This window comes from Octopus sinensis, linkage group LG1 (assembly GCF_006345805.1).
Source record: "Octopus sinensis linkage group LG1, ASM634580v1, whole genome shotgun sequence".
NCBI lineage: Eukaryota > Metazoa > Mollusca > Cephalopoda > Octopoda > Octopodidae > Octopus > Octopus sinensis.
The window spans coordinates 107,874,044-107,897,862 of record NC_042997.1 but is presented as its reverse complement, the minus strand read 5'-3'; the positions used below and the strand labels follow the sequence as shown (position 1 = coordinate 107,897,862).

The 23,819-nt window shown below is 35.9% G+C and overlaps 1 protein-coding gene across 1 annotated transcript in view; it reads left to right on the top strand.

Annotated features, from left to right (window-relative positions):
• Positions 1-23,819, top strand: part of LOC115218890 (sodium-dependent multivitamin transporter) — a 108,693-nt gene that overhangs the window by 13,780 nt on the left and 71,094 nt on the right. The window contains exon 2 of the mRNA XM_029788889.2: positions 10,945-11,010. Within this exon, the coding sequence (XP_029644749.1) occupies positions 10,945-11,010 (66 nt within the window). The remainder of the gene's footprint in view (positions 1-10,944; positions 11,011-23,819) is intronic.

The window sequence follows — 23,819 nt, the reverse complement described above, 5'->3', positions numbered from 1 at the left end:
AGTGTCACACCAACAACCAACTGGCGGAAGGTCTGCCTGGGGTTAAACTAGCAGTAACATGGTACAGCCACTTTGATTTGGTGGTAAAATTTACTTGTTAGTATATCTACTACCCTGATCTCTTCTTCAGATTTTACGACTAGCTGTATGTGTGTATATATATATATAATATATTATATACACACATACTGGACCGCTCTCTTTAACATTACGCCAGAACTCATTAAAGCAGAAACAGACATTTGAGTTTAAAATGTAAAAATCTCTTCAGAGTAAAATCTCCTCAGGGAAAAATTGATATCTATATGTGTTTGTGTACATACATACACACACACGCTCATACACACATGCATGTATACATACATATATGCATACATACACACACTCATACATACATACATACATACATACATACATACATACATACATACATACATACATACATACATACATACATACATGCATGCATACATACATACATACATACATACATACATACATACATACATGCATACATGCATGCATACATACATACATACATACATACATACATACATACATACATACATCACACACATACATACATGCATGCAGGCTCTACCTGAGAAGAGATAAAGGAGTTAGGGGCTTGAGACAAAAATATCCTGCATGTTGGAAGTGGGTTCCTCAGGAAGTATTCTCTTCCTGATGACCTGCTATACAACCCCAAATCAGCCGGACTAGCAAACCTCAGATAAGAGCTGGAAATGAAACGCTCAGCATACCAAAAAAGGACATGCATAGGTATGTTTCTCGATGACTTGAAGAAGATAGTAACATTGGATTGAAGCGAAGCCTCTCATGGACTCGTGACTACTCCATCACATAACACCTCGAAGGCTATGCATCTACAATCCAAGAACAGATTTCTACTAAATACCTAAGCGACAAAAGAGACAGTGAAGCCCTTGGAGTTGCAAGATGCAACCGTAACTATTGATTATGTCATATTTCTGTGTAAGACATCACACATGTGAGAAGCAGCTGCCCACTGTCTCAAAAACAATATACAATTCCATCCGGAAAAACGACTGTCCTGGAATAAATATAGAGATTCCCCATGTTATTGAATGCGCACGCAAAAACCAGCACAAGGAATACTGGTGGAACATTCCCATCAAAACATCAGTCACGTGTAAAGCAGAACAAGCTGAGATGTTGTTGTTTTGGGACAGACAAGGAAAAGATATGTACCGTCATGGAGATCAGCTGTCCTGTTGATGTGAGTGTCTCTTTGAAAATCAAAGAGACAGAAGATAACTATGGACAACTGTTTCGAAAGCTCCAGCTTCTATATCCATACTACAAATTTACATTTATTCCAATAATAACCGGAGCACTTGGTTTTGTATGCAAATGCCTAACTGTTAGTTTGGATAAGCTTGCATTTTCAGAAGAAGAAATCAACCAACTGATTCGCACATTACAAATACAATCTGTAAACGGAACAGTAAAACTATGCAAGACTTTTCTCTGGTTTAAAATGTGACATTGTTTTTGTTATCATCATTCCAAAGATGGAATTTTGTATCTTTGTTAGAAACCAGCTCCTTCGTCAGAGGAAGAATTTAAATGATTAAGATCAGAAGATGGAGGTACTTTTGAACCAGTGGATCCGACAATGTACGTCTGATGTTTTTTCAGGAGGATTTAGAACTTGGGTTCAATGATGACGTAAATACATACATACATACATACATACATACATACATACATACATACATACATACATACATACATACATACATACATACATACATATATAGAGACACATATATTTTTACCCAGACCAAATTGCATATAACAAACACGTGAATTCACTTCACAGCAGAATGATGGAAAAGATATTTCCTTAAGTAGATCTGTTTCTATACGTTTGTGGTTGACAGAAAGCAAAACACGGTTTATTAATTTCAACAAATTCAAAATGTAAATTTCTAGTAAAAACTCGTTAGAAGTAACATTCTTTAAACACAAGAGCTACGAGCTGTACCGAAAGTAACGCCAAACTAGGCACTACTTTTTTTTAACTGACATAAGTCATTCAAATTACACATGTTGATGGAGTAATTCTTCCTCTTTACAAATGTACAACTCAAAGCAGTCTCCGTCACAAGTGATTTATTTACGTCATCATTGAACCCAACTTCTAGATCCTCCTGAAAAAAAATTAGGCGTTCATTGTCGGATCCACTGATTCAAAAGCCCCTCCATCTTGTATCTGTCATCGAAGTCCGGACCGAGCGGAAAGTCGGAGGGTGCCAGATCTGATTTATAGAGTCAATGAATGGGAAACAATAACCATCCCAATTTACCGATTGAATGATTTGCCACCAAACGCGTTCCTTCACTCAATGAAATGGTGAATGTGGAACGCTTACAGATTCTTTTTTCGGTTTCTTCTTAATGACTTCTCTAAACTTTTCGAAAGCCACAGTGTACTTCTTGCTGTTGATGGTACAACCATATTCCAGAAAATCAAAAAGAATGATGCCCTTGTCATAACCCTGATTTTCTGTGCCCATCACTGGCTCTTGAACTTTTGAGGCCTCAGACAAGAGATGTGACCATATTCCATGATCTGATCCTTCATTACTCGATCATATAAAAAAGTTTCCGTTTCAGTCCCTCTTCGCCACAATCTTGCTATGAATCTTTTCAGAATTGCAACATTTTATATTTTTATGAACTTCTTTCTCACTAAAATCCTTATATTTTGTTGAAATATCTCCGTGTGATTGTTGCCATTCTTTGAAGAAGTAATCGATGATGAAAAATCTTCCTGCTGTGACTATTCCATCTTTGACACATATTGTTTGCTAGGACTACTCAGCCTGTTTGTCCTTCCTTCTTTTTGAAGAGAATAGGCTGTGATTTCAGTTACGTGATGAAGGCTTCATCCTAAACAAAACGACTGTTCAAGCTGGCTGTCAAATAAATTCTACCAAATGTTGAGACATCCATCTCGTTACTGGCGCTGGTCTCCTTCCACAATGTCTCACTTTAAATATAGCAAGACTGACACATTTATACATCACCTTTGCTGCCAACTCTCTTGTTCTCGTGTATCTATTCCATCTTGGAACGCCACTTCATTGTTCTAGATTTTGTCAAAAGCTCTTTTGATCGCCTGCATTATGACACATATTTCCTCGGTCCAGCTAAGTGTTCCATTTGGTGGGGGGGGGAGGGACATCACAAGCTGTCTGCCTGAATATTCAAGAGGAATCCAAACTTTAATTAAGATACTTTAGTTAAACAAAGAACCTAAGCAATAGTAAATATTGCTGTTTCAGGTAAATGCGAGCGTGTGGTGTGTGTGTGTGTGTGTGTGTAGCTGTTGGCAATTAAGGTGTTGTGTGTCAACGTGTGAAGCCTAATGTCAAAACGGTATGAAAAGATACTTAAGAAAAGTTTGGAGAGGAATGTCTGAACAAACGGGATGGGTGTCTCTGAAATGTTTCATGTGATTCTGAACCTGGCAGATTGAATAACGTTGTTGATGCTGTGGGAGTGAAGGGTGGGGGAAGAGGGAAGAAGAGGATGTGTAAGAATGGTGGTGGCGAAGGTGTGAGAGTGGTGGAGGCAGCGGCGGTGAAGGTGTTGCGGTATTGTGAATGTAAATGAGTAGCAAGATGGTGATTATGGTGGGTGTGAAGTGATGGGGGAGGGGATAGGGGTGATGGTGGGGATGGCGGCGGCAGCGGCGGTGGTGGTGGTGGTGGTGGTAGTGGTGGTGTGTCGTTGCAGTTGTAGTGATGGTCTCGTTTATGTTTCTATTTGTAAAGGTGATCAAGAAGGATGGGAGGAGGGGGGGGACATATGTACGTGTGTGTTTGTGCGTGTATTTGTGAGTGTGTGAGTGCGGTGTGTGCATGTGTGTGCGTAGTCTAGTGGTTAGAACGTTGCACTTTAGATCGCGAGACCATGGTTTCGGTAGCTGGAGCGGGTAGTGTGTTGTGTTCTTGAACAAGACACCATTTCACGATGCTGTGCGATCACTTCGACATCTGATGAGCGGTAAACTGCGCAGCTGTTCAGACAATATCGATGGCTAATACACAACACAGTTATTTGTTCACTTTAAACAATTTATCTGTACAAATTATCCAGCAAGAAATGACGGAATCGTCTTCCATGAACTCGAGAGACTACCAAAAGAATATGTGTATGTGATACGTGCGCGCGCGACTGTATGTATGTATGTATGTATGTATGGGACAACCTGGCCACTGGTGGTGGTGTTACACACCGTACTAATCATATCTGTCAGGCATGTGGAAGATAGTGTAATTGGGCAGGAGGACTTAAATGACATGCAAAGGTACATGAAGCCCAGTTACAACTACAGCCGGCTATTGCCGGTAAAGGTTTTAGCTGCCAATTCTGTACAAGACATTGTAGATCTTTAGCTGGGCTAAAAAGTCACATTCGATCACAGCACCAATAACAGTTAAGCTTCGATAACGAGGAGGCAGCCATCATGTATGTATGTATGTATGTATGTATGTATGTATGTATGTATGTATGTATGTATGTATGTATGTATGTATGTATGTATGTATGTGTGTATGTACGTGTGTATGTACGTATGTATGTATGTATGTATGCATGTATGTATGTATGTATGTATGTATGTATGTATGTATGTGTGAGAGCGCTGGCCTACCGGTTAGGGTGTTATACACACGATCACGAGATCATGGGTTCGATTCCCGGACCATTGTGTTTTTGAGCAAAACACTCCATCTACGATCACTGCGACACCTGGCGTGTGGCACACTGTGCACCAGTAGAAGCAACATTGATTGAAGGAATGGGCTAATGTACAGCACAAGCATTTGATCGCAATAAAGGTTGATCGGGAAGAAACTGCTGACCCGTGTTTCTCAGACTCGTGAAGCTGCCAAGTTTCTATGTAGGCAATTCATATACGTCACAGATTTTCGAGTAAAAAGACTTTGCTGTAAGCTGTGGCGACTGTCCAAGATGCCAAGATATCAAAACATTCTAAGTCTCATTGTATCATCACAAACCAGTCTAGCGTTTGCTTATGCAGTCATTATTTATTACCCTGGACTAAAGAGAACCAGCTGAAATAGAAGCCAGCTACCTTGATTCAACAAAACTAACAAAGAATTGCATTTACCTGCCTTATTTTTTCCACCTCTACCACCACCCCTACCTGTTTAACTCCTTCCTTCTTTTCTTCTTTCTTCTCATTCTCTTTTCCCTTCCTTTCCTTAATCTACTACATCTTCTTTCTCCCCGCAAATAAATTATCCTACGCATGATACAGTACTAAATCACTTCTACTTCGCAACCACAATGCTTCACCCACCAAATAACTAAAATATATATTTAACTCTAGCAAAACCAAAAGTATTTTACAGTCTTTCGAAAGCGACTAAAATTTCAGAGATCTTCCGACCTTTTTCTTCTGAAAATAAAATACATAAGATACTCTACCACATTGACTGCGTCATCAATACGTCGTCTCTTGCGGGAGCAACTGTTTTATCGAAAGCGTATATTGTTGTTAAATGCTCGAAATGCGAGACTAGAAAAACAGCCAACAACAGATGAAGAGAGGTTCTTTACGTTGTTTGTTTTGCTTTCCATTTGTGTCTTTCGTTGTTCGAAAGAATAGTTCATGTTCCATGTACTCGTGCTTTGTACTTTTTTTTTGTACCTTTCTTGATGTCCTGTGTCCACATATGCACATATATATATATATATATATATATATATATATATATATATATATATATGTGTGTGTGTGTATATATATATCGTATAGATGTATGTATATATGCATATGTATAAATATATTTTTTTTTTTATTATTATTATTATTATTATTATTATTATATTATTATTATTATTATTATTATCATATGATTGAACGCCATGCATCCTCTTGCAAGTAAGTTTTATCTTAATAATTCTGATGCGCACTCTATACGATCTTTTTACTCCTTCGTTTTTCTCTCTTTTTCTCTCCCTCATTCTTTTACCTCCTCTTCTTCCACTATTCTATCCTATTACTCTGTCATTCTCTCTCCCTCACTCCTTCCCCTTTACATACGTCGCTCCCATCTGAGCATCTTTCTTTCTCTCCGTTGTAGCTGGAACAACGAAGACGTGTTCTTCTTTGTCGGCTGTCCTAGCTTGATTTACGCTTTCGCCACCACAGCCATGTTTAGGCTTAGCAGCCCTTCCTGTTTGTTTTCACTGTCCTGTTTTTGTTACAAATTTTGACCCTCCGCAAAATCCCAAATTTTATTTATTTTGCCTTGCGGAAGAAACTGTTTTATCGAAAGCGTATATTGTTGTTAAATGCTCGAAATAGGAGACAAAAAAAAACCAACAACTGATGAAGGGTCGTTCTTTATGTTGTTTGTTTCGTTTTCCTTTTGTGTCATTCGTTGTTCGAAAGAATAGCTCATGTTCCATGTGCTCGTGCTTCGTATTTTTTGTACATGTTTCGTGACGTCCTGTGCCCACATATGCATATATATATATATATATATATATATTATATATATATATATATATATATACAAATTGAGATAGGGATTGTAAATGCAACCCTCTATGGGATAACATATATCCAATATACTGCTAGTGAAGTACCCAACAAAGTTAATATATAAATGTTAAGGATTGCGATGCAATCAATTCATTTACTCTATTATATGGGCAAAGGTAAAATGATTTACCACAAATTACTAATACAAGATAAGAAAATGGAGAAATACATCTAAATCAAATATCAATTATCAGATAATACTCAATCACATACTTTATTAAACCACCACATAAGAGATTGTAGGGTTAAACATAAAAAAAAACAGAACAAATCAGTGTACATAAAGGAATGTACATAAAAAAGTGTACATAAAAGAGTAATGTTGTATAATAAGTAGAATATATATAAAAAAGAGAATATAAATATAAGGAAATATAAATATAAGTATAGATTACATCTTACAGCTGTTTCGGCCATGTAGATAAGTATGTCTCATTTTACCAATATTAGCCTTTTATGGTAGGTCAATATATGGATATAAATGAGACATTTACAAAAGTATCATAAGGCCTCTTCGGAGATATACATATACATATGAGTGCATATACTCACACTCCTGTAAATATAAAAATAAACATATACATAATAATGTAAATAAATAATCTAAATTAGTAAACATATATATGTTCCGATAATTGATTTTGATTAGATGTATTTCTCCATTTTCTTATCTTGGTTTTATATATATATATATATATTATATATATATATATAATATATATAGTAAGTATAGGTGTATGTATATATGTATACATATATATATATATATAGTATACTATATATATATAATATATATATATATATATATATATATATATATATATATATTATATATATATATTCTTTTATACTTTTATTCTTTTACTTGTTTCAGTCATATGACTGCGGCCATGCTGGAGCATCGCCTTTTAGTCGAGCAAATCGCCCCCAGGACTTATTCTTTGTAAGCCTAGTACTTATTCTATCAGTCTCTATTGGCGAACCGCTAAGTTACGGGGACATAAACAAACTACCATCGGCTGTCAAGCGATGCTGGGAGAAACAAACACAGGCACACAAACATATACAAACACATACATGCATACATACACACAACACACACAAAACATATATATACATATATATACATATATATATATATATATATATATATATTTGTCTCTCCCAGGTTTTTACTGATGAAGTGTGACCTATGGTAGATTGGCTTAATTTAATTTAATTAAGCTAATTTAATCATTAATAACACAGAAACGATGCATCGTCCTAAAAGATGAATTAGGGTAAATGTTTTTAAATTTTCACCTAATTTCTGAATTACTACTACTTGGCGGTGTGAGTTATGGCTGCTCTTTCTGGTGGACGAATGGCCTGTTAAGGTCACTCCTAAATTGTTATATTTATATATTTAGTCTTTGACTATTTTCTCTTTTCACTAGGCCGCTGGTAGCGATAAATTTCTATTGAACTTTTTGCTACCCTAAATTGACTAATTGATAATTTTCTGAATAATTCTGAGATTGAATCGGCAGTTTATATTTACTGCTGATAAGTTTGGCGCGAATACGTCGGTCTTGAAAATTTTAAGACAGATATTCCGGAGGCATCGATACAGACGCCTCGTGTATATTTGTCTCTCCCAGGTTTTTTACTGATGAAGTGTGACCTATGGTAGATTGGCTTAATTTAATTTAATTAAGCTAATTTAATCATTAATAACACAGAAACGATGCATCGTCTAAAAGATGAATTAGGGTAAATGTTTTTAAATTTTCACCTAATTTCTGAATTACTACTACTTGGCGGTGTGAGTTATGGCTGCTCTTTCTGGTGGACGAATGGCCTGTTAAGGTCACTCCTAAATTGTTATATATATATATATATATATATATATATATATATACATGCTATACATATAGAAAGAAGATAGATATACATATACATATACATATATATATATATATATATATATATATATATATATATATATATATATATACATATACACATATACATATATATATATATTATATATATATAATTAAAATATTAAAGTTCTAAATGATATTTAGAAATTAATATTTCTAATTTAGGTGATCAGTGAATAAACTTCACTGAAAATATATATGTTTGCGAAGGCTTTACAATCATCTTCAGCTAGCAGGCCCTGCTACTCCAGACTGATGATGAGCAAGACTCAGAAACATGCATGTGTCTCGATGCAGGCCTAGCTGTTGGGGGTGCTTGTCTCCTCTTCCTAAACATAAGGACACAGGAAATGTGTCAAAGCCGACAGGAAACGTCGATGCTTCCTAGGGCTAAAAAGCGGTGGTGTGATTCCTTTACGGGACTGTCACGTTAAGTTGACAGTATACAACCGCTCTCTCTCTCTCTCTCTCTATATATATATATATATATATATATATATATATATATATACGACGGGCTTCTTTCAGTTTCCATCTATCAAATCCACTCACATGGATTTGGTCGAACCGAGGCTATAGTAGAAGGTACTTGCCTAATGTTTCACTCAGTGAGACTAAACCCAGAGACATGCGGATGGGTAACAAACTTCTTACCACACAGCCACTCCTGAGCCTATAAATATAAATGAATTATAGCATTTTGGAATTGCCATTTATCGGCTTTTGCTTGATGGATACCAATATTATTTTTGTTATTATTCATTTTATTATTGATAGTATATGTATATATAAACTCTCTTCAATTTACACTTGAGGAACTGAGCTTCTTTAACCTTTAGGTAAGGTGACTGAGTCAGGTGAAATCAGAACATATTTATATATATATATGAGACCAAAGTGTACTACGCCGCTATATTTTATATATAAAAAATACAAAAATGGGACAGGAACGCAAAACATCCAGACAGACGATACAAAGAAAACAAGGACAAGTCATTCGGAGTTTTCTATCCTCAGTCGAGTTCCAGATTATCTTTGCAATTTTGACTGATTATACTCGAGATTGCGCCAATCTGGCCAGCCCCAAGGAAAAACTAAGCTAAGAGCATAAGATTCCTTGGAAGAAAGCAGCGTATATATACGAAAACAAAGACGGAAAAAACAGAGAAATGTTACATAAATACAAATGCAATAACAACAGGTGTCTTTCGACTAAGGACGAATCAAGTCAAGCTGGCGTGTGTGGAAGTAAAGCCTTACGGCAGGAACATAAATTTAATAGGCAAGGGGAGAAATATAGATGTTGCACGGATGGTAGTCGAACCAAGAAAGAAAGGTCATGCCTGGCCGAACACCGGTGACGTAGGGAGAGAAGAGAGAGAGGCAGAGGGATAGAAGAATTAAGGAGGGGCGAGAAAAAATGAAACACAGTGAAGTGAAAGAGGGGGAAAGTGGGCATGAAGAGAAGGCCAGGAAATGTGAGAGAGGGGGAAGGAAAGAACGAAGAGTGGAATGAACGAAGTGTGAAAGGGCTGGTAGAAAGAAGGAAAGAATTAAAGAATAGAAATATATATTCGTGTTAACTAATAACGGTTTCAAATTTTGAAACAAGGCCAGTACTTTTTGAGGTGGGAAAGTTGATTATATTGACCCCATTATTTGACTGACACAAGTTTGATGGACTCCCGAAAGGATGAAAGGCTAAGTCGACCTCAACTGGATTTGAGCTCAGAGGGCAAAGCCTTTTGCCCGGCATGCTAACGATTCGGCCTGCTCGCCGCCTTAGAACAATAATAATATTCCTTTCTACACTAGGCACAAGACCCAAAATATAGGGGGAGGAGCTAGTCGATTAGATCGACCCCAGTACGCAACTGGTACTTAATTTATCGATCCCGAAAGGATGAAAGGCAAAGTCGACCTCGGAGGAATTTCAACTCAGAGCGCAACGACAGCCGAAATGTTGCTCAGCCTTTTGCCCGGCATGCACAATAATAATATTATTTAAAGCCTGAGCGAATTGGCAGAGACACGAGTATCTTCCAAGTTGTTTTATACTGTTTTGTTGTTTTAAAATCCAACTGTTGTAGATTTCCTATTTCATCTTTCTGAAGCTTATAAAACCAGTAGCACTGATATCCTCCTGGAATTAATCCAACCGACTGAAATCTACCCATTCAACGTCTGATTCTCTGATATAAGTTTGTATATTTAGTATCTCCTATTTCAAACGAAAGTGTATTTGGTACAGCTTGGTTAGATATTTATGACTCTTACTGCTTCTTCCCCCAGGGATCACCGAAAGCGGGCTGAGGGATGATTCATTGAAGGGGGCGGGGGCTAACATTGTTATTCATAATAATTCTTGATTTTTGTTCTCCATTTCAGTACCTGGAACTCCGCTTCCACAAGTATATCCGGAGAATAGCCTCGCTGACTTTTGTTTTACAAACAGTAAGTAAACACCTCCATCGCCTCCATTAGACGTTTTTTTACTTTCCACTCAGCAAACCGAACGATACTTTCTCATTTTTCTTCTGGTCGAGTAACTCAACAGGTCCCTGAATAAGAGTCGTTTAAGGATGTTGAACGAAGCACCCATGTTTCCAGAGGTGAATTATTCAAAACCCAAAGAATCCCTCTCAACACATGGCTATGATGCTCCCCCACTACTTCTCGTGATCAGAGATTCACATATCGTCAGCCACAAAGGGACATGGTCAGCTGGTTAAGGTCAAACAACTGACAAGCAAATCTGTGGTACTGAGCAGAATATTTGCTGTAACCCATCTTCTATACCAAGACAAAATAATGTACATGATAACACTTCCAATCAGTTAAGACCAGAAACCATGAGAGCCACTTCCTGGTACTGCATCAGGGCATTTATTATTATTATTATTATATTATTATTATTATTATTATTATTATTATATTATTATTATTATTATTATCATTAGTAGTAGTAGTAGTAGTAGTAGTAGTAGTAGTAGTAGTAGTAGTAGTAGTAGTAGTAGTAGTATATAAATTAAAAGAGGTCACTAAAGCGATGGGGGTGCTGATTAGCACCCCTTATGCTAAAATAAGAGTTCAATTAACTCTAAAGCCACTAAAGCGATATACTTAATGATTCACAAAGGGAGGTAAGTCCCTAGCGTACATAGTTCTATAGCGATTTCGAATTTTGATGTGGACCATCTTAATTCTCATCAGCGGATCTTAACGCCTAGGGTTAAACTCGGCTTCCTTTGTCAATCTTATAAGAAAATCCGTTGAAATCATGTGCTGATTTTCAAAACGGCTAAAGTGTAAACAACAAATTAAAAGGGCGGCTTATTAGCAATTAGAACCTAAAAGCAAAATTAATAGAAGTTATAAAAATGGCGGAGGGTGCTGACTAGCACCGCTTATGCTATTATCCATACAACTTAAGCAACAGGATATCGAAAGGTGACGCAGTACAACCGTTTTAAGCGGCTCCATTTGATTGAACAATGCAATCACTACATCAATTTAAATACATTTAAATTCATGTAATGATTGCATTGTGCAATTAAATGGAATCGCTTAAAACGGTCGTACTGCATCACTTCTTGATGTCCTGTTGCTTATTTTGAAAATTCAATTTAGAAATACGAAATTAAATTTCCCAAAATATAATATATATATATAATTAGAATATATATATATATATATATAATATATATATATATATATATATATATATATATATATATATATAAATTCTACCAAATATATACGGTTTATTTACTATTTTGCATATTACTTAATGTTTTATCTTATATTTAATCTTTCTATAATATGTAATTTTTCTAAATGGTATAATTTAATTTTTCATTATTCAATTGATAAAAGGTTTTTTTTTTCTAATTTATATATATATATATATATATATATATATATATATATATATATATATATAAATTAACAGAATGAGATTTAAAAAATCTAAGGCTGTGAAAGTTTTCAGAACATTTATAAAATTAGTATAAAGAGATGTTACAGCTGTTTCCGGGACATTTTATACATCCCTTCATCAGAGACAGTGCAAGACACTCTAAAGAAAACGGAGGACGCTCTATTCTGTGGTACACACCCCTCCTTCTCACTTAACGTTATAAACTTAGCTAAATCCTTCTTTAAAACACTGGACTCCAACTTCCCTCGTCAGCATAAATATCATTATATCTTTAATAGGTCCACCCTGAAACTATCCCATTCTGCCCCACCCAACTTCGAACCTATCATAGCAGCCTCTAATGAACAAAAGCTTTCTCTCTACTATCAAAACTCACATAATTACAACTCTAGTTACACGAACGCTCAACACGCACACAGCTCCAGCACAGAAACCCTTACATTAGACCACAACCACAACCCAACCCATCCTACTGACACTACCCAAAACACCACCACAATCTCTACCACTCTTACAAATAATACAATTAATAACAACAAAAGTAATAAATATCAATGATAGTAATAATATATTAGTATTAATGAAACTATAATATTAATAGTTCAGACCTTTCTACCCCCTTCTCTAACCTCTCCTCCGACAATATTACTTCCTCCATTCCTGAAAACAATCCCCAAAATCCACCCACTTGTAACTGCCGTCCTGGAGCCATCTGCCCCTTGCAAACCCATTGCAGAAATTAATGTAATTTACAAATGCACTGTCCTTAACACACAACACAACTCTACAGCCGTATACATAGGATCAACCATATATTTTAAGCAATGATATGCCGCTCACCTCCATTCTTTTAGATACGATAAACATTGTGAATCTACAACACTTGCCAGTCACATACATCATCTCAAAAATAAAAATATACCCTATACTTTGCCAGGGTCCATATTGGATTCAGGGCTTCCCTACCAACCTGCAAGTTTTGCCTGAAGGAGGCACTTCACATATTGGAGCACAACTCTTCAACACTGCTAAATAAACATAATGGGGCCCTAAGCACATTCAACCACCGCTCTTTTCACACATTCAAATTCTACCACAAACCCAAATGCCTAAATAACCACACAGTATATTTCCACAATACCCCTTAGGTAATCCCTAATAACCTTATAAATCTACATTTTAACTCCTAATCCTTATCTAATTCCTCTTTCATACTTGAAGATCACACTCATTTAATTATATAAATATATGTATGTATGTATGTATGTATGTATGTATGTATGTATGTATGTATGTATGTACGTGTGTATGTATGTATGTGTGTATGTATGTTTGTATGTATGTGTATATGCATGTATGTGTGTATGTATGCGTGGTATATGTACATACATGTGCAGCTGTGATAATACATATGGATACAAACGTATGTATGAGTTTGTGTGTATACATATAAATATGTGTATGTGTTATATATATATATATATATTATATATATATATATATATATAATATATATATATATATATATATATATATATATATATATATTATATATATATATATATATATATATGTATGTATATGTGTACGTGTGTCTGTGTGTACGTCTATCAATGTGTGTTTGCACGTCTACCAATTGCGTCTTTCGTCCACCGTCTCTCTGCCGTATCTGCTATTCGCCATCCTTGATACAATTTTCCATACCCGACTGTAGAAGTAAATCGCTGAATAGAAAAAAAGAATTAACTGCCAAGTTAGATTTTACAAGATCTAATTTAAGCTTGGCCTTTCGTTGCATGACTTGGCACCACTGAAATGCCAGAAATGGTTACTATTTCATTGAAAGACTCTAACCTGCCACAAATCAATATTTTATTTGTCGTCTCCTTCACGTCACGAAGTTGTGTCATGTCCCTGCTATTAGGGTCCTTTCCAGAACATTTTATCACTCTTAGACAGTTTAGTAATCTTGTTTAAGTTCAAGATTTCGATTCAGGAAGGAAGCAAGCTCGTGATAGCTTAACCTATCAAACATTTTGGAATCTGTCGCAGCATTACGACATTGCATGAGACAACACTTTTAGAAGAAGAAGAAGAAGAAGAAGAAGAAGAAGAAGAAGAAGAAGAAGAAGAAGAAGAGAAGAAGAAGAAGAAGAAGAAGAAGAAGAAGAAGAAGAAGAAGAAGAAGAAGAAGAAGAAGAAGAAGAAGAAGAAGAAGAAGAAGAAGAAGAAGAAGAAGAAGAAGAAGAAGAAGAAGAAGAAGAAGAAGAAGAAGAAGAAGAAGAAGAAGAAGAAGAAGAATTTTCTGTGGATCGAAACCCTAACCTCAGATTTACTCAGTCGAAAACTATAAGAAGTTGTGACGTTCATTACCTTTTTTCAAGAGCATAAATTTCACATTTAAAATGAAATAGCTAAGTCCACCTTGGTGGTAATTGTTCACAGAAACCCGAGTAAGCAAACTGGTTATTGTAAAGTCTCTGATCGGTGGATATCATGACATGTGATATACGATACTTTGTCTAAGAACTCATAAATTATTTGTTGTGACAAGGCGTAATACATGTCGGCATGAACTTTAATAGTGACCGGTTTCAACGATCCCTAGGTTATTTATTCGTTGTGTGTTTATTACTATTATTATCGTTGTTGAAAGTGAATGAGTGACTTCTGCTTTTGTTCAATGGCGAATTACTTTAATTGCTAAAATTGTGTAACCCATGTTTTTTCTTGTCTTTTCAATTGCTTGGTTGGTTTAGGAAACATACGGACCAACAACGCAATAAGATAAATATAATTCCCTTTCTGCTGTTAGTCAACCGGATTGTTTTGTGAAATCAAGTGCGTATTCAGTGACATTTGTACACTTAACGAGTTACTACTACAAAATATACTGAGAATACCTTTCAACAGATATATCAACAACAGCAACAACAACAGCAGCAACAATAACAACAACCCATTTTTCTAGTAAATGTGACATTTTAAACCAATTAGGATGTAATTTGTTGACTGCTCTGTGTATTGAAAAGCTTCCTGATGTCAGAGAGTACTCAACTATCTTGTTACGATCTATGTCAAGTGGTGTTGGACCGAGGATGTAACTCAGAAGCAAATGAACCAGTCAGACTCTTGCGCTTATTTGATATATATTTATTCAGATTTTGCAGATTACGACTGAAAAATAAGACACGTTAAGCCATGTCCACCCAGCAGGATGTGGCATTGCGGCAGCATGACCATCATATTAGAATTTACCATTGCTTTCGTTAGTTTTTTTTTTTTTCATTTACTCTTAAAAACTTTTCGACTCTTCAGTGAAAGGTAAACCAAGGTAGACCTAACCTCTATCCTACAACGGACTCTCTTCGTTACTCTCCAGTTACTGTCCTGAAACACTTTCTTTGATACTTCTTCCCTGGAACAATATGTCAACCACCCACCCTCACTGTTTTAATAACCATCTCATCCTTTGTTTTACTTTTAACCTCAAAGTTGTAAAATTACTGAAATTGAATTTTAAAAACATTTTAGCCCCTGTCTTGGAGGGTCTGAAACAGTTTGGGCTTTTGCAAGATGTGACTTGCGGAAGGTTTAGCTGCTTTTTCTAGAAGATGGCGCCGCCTTATCGAGAAGCTCCTTTGGTTCGTGGTTTCGCGCCCACTTTGTTGAATGTTTTTCATGCTGGGATTCTATGGATTAGGTGAACTAACAGCTATCATGAGAATGTATTTGCTTCAGCACTTGACGTTCTGTGTTCGAATTCCGTCAAGGCCAACGTTTTCTTTCATTTTTTCATGGTCGAAAGAAATAAAGCACCAAGGCAAGTTCTGGGGTCGATATAATCGACTAACACCGCTTTCCCTGCACCGAAATAAGAAACCTTTTTTAGAGAAGTGTTTCTTCCAGCAGAAATCTAAACCAACAGGTTACGCTGGCCTATCAATTACGTTGTAGGCATTATATTCTACAGGGAAAAACTGAAGCAACTAGGCGAACGACAATTCCCAGACATTCACTGATACATTTAAGACATTCGCCTGAAAGTATCAAGGATGTTTTCGGATTATTGCCATATTCAATTCATTTCAATTTCATTTCGATTCCCATTCATGAAAACTAAAAGCAAACAAATCACAAGAACAATAATAATAATAATAATCCTACATACTTTAGGAACAAGGCCTGAAATTTGCGGGGACGGGGTACTTTGGGACAATTGCAAATGCATGTCCTGCATGCATTTGTATAATATTTACTTTAAACAATATAATAGGTCCACGAGGTAATGCTGTGGCGCATGTTCATAACGTTTATACCAGAATATTTCTACTTGGGAAGAGATTTGGTTAGATAGCTGTTAGGTAGTCCGTGATGGATTAGTTAATAAATTGTTTCAATTACATTGTGTAAAAGTACATTTATTCATGTATAGGCATCTGATTAATTGACCTGAAAATCTGTAAATAATGTTTTCCTTGCTAAACAATACGCATAACGATTCTTCCGAGTATTGTCCGCACTTATTGGAAAAGGTATTGTATGGGTGTGCATGCATTATCGACCAAGTCAAATCATATTTTATCTTATTCTCTTTTAGATTCTTTACAAATCTGCTAATGATACTGAGTGTCTTTTGTTAACCCTGTTGAAGCTGGCGATGTGGTTTCGATTACAACTTTTTTTTTAAAATCAGCTGATGCTCTTATATACACACACGGGCCTCCTCTGGTGTTCACAGTACATTTGTACACAACGTTTCGACATAGGTTCTCCAAAGGACATTTTGCTTTATCACTGCATGTGCATTTGTTGGGAGTTTTTTTGCATCTTTATGTCACCTGCCCTCTCATTTCTTCCCCATTCCCGTTTTGGTCGTGTCCCTCTCTCTTTTATTGCGAGGCTTCAACCGGTTATTTTTTAATTGATTGCCAGTATTAATCGTGTCTTTAGGGTTGTAACTATTACAGCTCCTTTCCTTGCTTCATTTTTCTACTATTGATTCTATGTATGCGGTGGTCCAGGTTATTGGAGTTTGCGATCCTGGAGGTTTTTTTTGCGATATATATATATATATATATATATATATATATATATATATGGAGGCGCAATGGCCCAGTGGTTAGGGCAGCGGACTTGCGGTTTCGATTCCCAGACCGGGCGTTGTGAGTGTTTATTGAGCGAAAACACCCAAAGCCCCATGAGGCTCCGGTAGGGGGTGGTGGCAATCCCTGCTGTACTCTTTCGCTACAACTTTCACTCTTTCTTCTGCTGGCCTGCTTGCCTAGCCAGCGGGGTGGCGTCATTTGAAGGCTAAAACAATGCGAAGCGCATTGTGACCAGCGATGTGTAGCAACATCTGATAGCCTGGTCGGTCACAGTGATCACAGTGACAGTGATATATATATACAGTTGCGGCCAAAATGTTCAGAACGGCATTGTTTTCGTCAGAAAAGTAGATATAAGTTTTTATCAAAGTTGTTTTATATTCTATAATTTTCACAGACAATAAATACGATATTATTTGTTATTGCCTGAGATTTTGGTGTAATTTGAGAGGATAATACAAAAGTTATGGATGATTTAGTGATTTACTGCAAAACCCATGGCGGCCAAAATGATCAGAACGGTTGCTTTTACTACGTGTTTTAGTATATTTAACCGGCGAACTCTAATGTTTTGAATTTGTTTACGTGACGGTTCGTTTACTAAATTAGTAAGAATATTTGCAGTGTACTTTGTTAATATAATGCCACTTACTCCGTTACCAATTCGTCAGCAGATTATTAAGCTTCGAAGGAAGGATAATTTAAGTATTGGATCTATTGCAAAGATTGTTAACAAGTCAAAAAGTGTTGTACACGGTATTCTTAAGGTCTACGATGATTGTGGTTCGTGTGAAGCAAGAAAGTTTACAGGTAGGCCAAGAAAAACGACCAAGAGAGAAGATCGTGCTATGGTAAAGTTGGTTAAAAAGGACAGATTTAAAACTGCTGCTGCTGTTTCTCGGAAAATGAGCATTGTATTGAAGAAAACTTTATCTCGAAAAACTGTGTCTCGTCGTTTAGTTGAACATGACCTACAAGCAAGAGCACCTGCAGTGAAGCCACTGATTAGCTCCAAGAATAAAAAGTGTCGTCTTACCTTTGCAACCGAACATGTGTTGTGGTCTCAAGAAAAATGGCAAACGGTGCATTTCAGTGATGAATCTAAGTTTATGCTATTTGGCTCAGATGGGAAAAGTAGGTGAAAAATTGTTGCCTAAATGCCTTAAGACTAGTGTTAAATTCGGTGGAGGAAGTGTCATGGTTTGGGGAATGATATCTGGAGATGGTGTGGGCCCTTTGGTGCGATTACATGGAAAGTTAAATGCAGGAGTTTATAAACAACTTGTAAAAGATCATGTCTTGCCTGTGCTGAGAAATTCAACTAAGCGACCACCCATATTCATGCAGGACAATACCCCATGTCACAAGGCTAAGGTGGTCATGAACTTCCTCAAGGCTGAAAAGGTTATTGTTATGGATTGGCCAGCTCAAAGCCCAGATCTCAATCCTATTGAAAACGTGTGGAATATTCTAGGAGAACGTTCGAAAGCCAGAAATCCTAAAACAACTGAGCAATTATGGAATGCCCTTCAGGAAGAATGGAATAAGATCACCCAGCAAGAAATTGAAAATTTAATTTCCTCATGCAGTCGAAGATGTCAGAGTGTGATTGAAGCTAAAGGGCTTCACACTAAATATTAAATAATTCCAGTATTCTCTGTCATTTTTGATTATTTTGTTATTTTTTTCAACCGTTCTGATCATTTTGGCCGCTATGGGTTTTGCAGTAAATCACTAAATCATCCATAACTTTTGTATTATCCTCTCAAATTACACTAAAATCTCAGACAATAACAATTAATATTGTATTTATTGTCTGTGAAAATTATAGAATATAAAACAACTTTGATAAAAACTTATATCTACTTTTCTGACGAAAACAATGCCATTCTGAACATTTTGGCCGCAACTGTATATATATGGGGACATCCCATAAGTAATGCAGTGTTTTCGTATACTTCTTTTATTTTTCAAAATTGAGATAAACAAAATTCTTCTTTAATCTCAAATATACTCTCCTTCATTTCCTCCAATGCTCTTCCATCTATCTGGTAGACTTGCAAGGCCTCTCTTCCAAAATTCACTTGTCCGTGACGAAAAATACTCCTCCAGCACTGCTCTGACCTCGTCTACAGAATTCATATGTTTTCCGTCCAAATTATTTTGAAGATTGCAGAATAAATGATAATCAGATGAGACAATATTCGGCGAATATGGTGGATGGGGCATCGTTTCACATTCAGGCTGCTCCATTCTTGGGAATGTCATTCTCGCTCTACGTGACCGAGCATTATCTTGCATATTTGAATATACTGCATTGGGTTTTATCTATTTTTTTAGGCCATTTTCCGGCGATAAAATATTGACGCTACTTATGCATTATAAGTAGCGTATGATATTTCACGAAAACCTTTTTGTCCAATTTGGCAGAGGAAATAAGAAGAACATTAAAATTTTTGTCCGCGTCCTGTTGATGCTGCATCTTACCATCCCACACACTACCGGGGCATGTGTGTGCGTGTGCAGCTGGGTAAAGGCAGAACAAACCCAATCATCCATTCTCCGGAAGTGCCGAGTTGATGTTTCACGTTTCCGATCCTGCGCAACGCAGCGTGGCTCGGCAGCATGTCTGCTTTCTATGTCATCCATGTCATCCATGTCTAAACTATATAATGCAAAATGTTCATACACAAAAAAAATGTTGTTGTGACTCACAGCTATTTGAGTTTGACCCCGTGACCACTTCCGGAAGCTACTCTTGCCACCTGCAATTAGTCCCCCCCCCCGCATGTTCCTTCCCCTATTTAGTTGGACGAGTAAACACAGGGTGTCCCAGAATTAATGATGAATTGAGAGAAATCGGATGCATTTTTTTAAAACTCACTTTTATTTATGTTTATCATGTTTAATATGTGTTAAGAGGGTATAAATTTTGAATTTTGTCGATAATTTTATTTTCATTCCTGTTGGACCCCTCTTATTTGTCCATGACAGATTTTTTCAATTTGGCAGCAATCATTTTCGTTACCTCCATCCCCAAGATGGAGCAATAGTTTAGTTGAGCTTAAAGGACACATTCAGTTAGCAGTGCAGGAGCTAACTCCTGAAATGCTTCACAATATGTTTCACAATGCTAAGAGGAGATTAGAAGTATGCAGGGATACAGACATGTTGAAAATTTTCAATAAAAGTTTCATGAAAGATTTATAAATCTACATGTTTTTGTAATAAACATAAAATTCTTTCAGGTTTCTTTATAAATTTGCTCAATTTCATTGAAACAATTAATTCTGGAAAACCCTGAATGGTGTAGCATTGTTAGTTGTTGCGTTGCTCGAGTAAATATTAAAATCAAAGGTCTTCTCGCCATAAACATCCCATCTTTTTGTTAAGCATATTGTATCAAGGAGTATATTTTCCAAAATGTATCTCTCCTTAATAGGCGTGGCTGTGTGGTTGAGAAGCTTGCTTTCCAACCATGTCGCCTTGGGTTCAGTCCCACTGTGCAGCACTTTAGGAAATTTTCTTCCATTACAGCTCCATGCTGAACAAAGCCTTGTGTATTATATAACTGCCATTACTGTATTGATATATAAATAATACATACAGCTCGCTTATTATTATCATATAATAAACAAACAGAAGTTCGTGTATGAAATTGACCTTTTTTTCTACTTCAATTATTACATGTTTTTTTTCCTCGTAAAATACACACATACAGGAAGAGTATATAATAATACTTTGAATGTGGCTCCCGAGAGAGTACAAGCTATTACTCGATCAAAGACTGTTAGCATATATATATATATATATATATATATATATAGAGAGAGAGAGAGAGAGAGAGAGAGAGAGAGAGAGAGAGCGAGAGAGAAAGAGAGAGATAGATAGATAGATAGATAGATAGATAGATAGATAGATAGATAGATAGATAGATAGATAGATAGATAGATAGATAGATCCAACCCTTCCTGGTGCTTATCTTTTCAAGTACCTGATTCTATCTGAATCCCTACACACACACACACCACACACACACGCACGCACGCATACATACATACATACATACATACATACATACATACATACATACATTCATACATACATACATACGCGCGCGTCTTTGTTATGCGGAGCTACTGTTTAACTTCCGGTAGATTCAATGATAGCATTCTTTACCTTCTGTTATTTATGCAAAAATAACTGAAAAAAATCAAACAGTTGAGGAACCTTTGTGTTCATCCTTGTCTGTTATTCAGCAGAAATCTATGAAAACCTTCATTTCTAGGTGCGACTAAATCCGAGAGATTCTACCATTAACAGGGGCAGTTTGGGTGCAGAAAGTTTTGATGCCAAGAATTTCGAAATATTTTGACAAATCTCTACAAAATTTAGAAAACTAATTGCCTAAAGTATGTCTCTAACGACTTTTTCTCATTTTTATTTCATAATTTCTCGGGCAGAGAAATTTATGAAACTACCAATTTCAAACATCGGCGCAATACAGAAAACATTATTTACATTATTTACATTTGACGGATATTTGTCCTCATCTTGTTTGTCGTTAAATATAGAACTGTAATACAGAAAACGTCAAACGCTGTGAATTTACTTTGTTAATACCTAAAGACTGGTTTTGTTGAAATTTCTCATCTCTCTTGTAACACGAGAGATTCACGCTTAATTAACAAACGGTTATTTAAGGTAGCTCAGAAACACTAAATTCTTGACTCATTCAACAACAAAATGTGTTGCTTTCCTGTTTCTATCTGATGTAACGATCATACTCACTTTCAAATCATTTCAGTCTAAACTGCTTTGTTTAATTTTAAGCCATAAACAATTTCCACATCCGTTCATCATTCGTTTCACCGCCAACAACACTCCTCTTCAAAGACATGCTCTCTACTACGTCAGTGCTTCACAAACCAATAGAAGCCAGGTATTTACCATTTCCCCAACAGATGTTCTTAACCAATCGTTATAGGATTTTAACTGTAATATCTTACACCCATCGCTTTACACAAGTACTTAGGAATCCGCTGAGTATAAGGTTAACAACCTCTTTCTTCTCTTAATCATTAAACGGTGTGTGTGTGTGTGTGTGTGTGTGTGTGTGTGTGTGTGTGTGTGTGTGTGTGTGCGTGTGTGTGGATACACACACACATATATGTATATACCTATAGAGAGAGAGAGAGAGATAGAGAGAGAGAGAGAGAGAGAGATAGATAGATAGATAGATAGATAGATAGATAGATAGATAGATAGATAGATATAGATATGTATACATACATATGCATATATACATATATATATGTATGTATATATATATATGTATATATATATATATATATTATATATATATAATATATATATATATATATATATATATATATATATATATATATATATATATATATATATACATATTATATATATGTACATACATATACATATTGTAGGTATCAGAGAATGCACAATATGTTAATAAATTGATGTTTATCTCTTAAAACTCTCCACTTTCATCTTATCATATGCTACATATATATATATATATATAAATGTATGTATGTATGTATCCACACACACACACACACACACACACACACATACACACACACATACACACACACACACACACGAGTTTCAAAAACGTATGTTAAATGCACAAACCAACGAAAAACAGACACAGAAGGTCCCCAGCTTTTCATCAGTGATCAGGTCAAACGTAATTTCGTGCCTGCATATACATAGACAGACATACATACGTATATAAAGATATAGATATATACATATATATACATATATGCATATACACAGATATATATATATACATATACATACTTGTATATACATATATATACATACATATGTATGTATGTATATATACGTATACATACAATATACGTATACAAATAGATAGATGGATAGATAGATAGATAGATAGATAGATAGATAGATAGATAGATAGATAGATAGATAGATAGATAAGTAGGTAGGTAGGTAGGTATCTTCCATGAGGCGTATAACATTTGGTCATAAAGCAAAGTGCATATGGTGTTCAATCGAGTATTCACTACTCGTTACTCACTACTCATCGTTCACTAACCAGCTAAAAGCAGTATCATTCATATGCTTCGTACTCCTTCTTCTCGACTCATCAGCTATCCCTACTCAGTGAGTTGTCATTTGTTAAGGAAATGCTTAAAGTACAA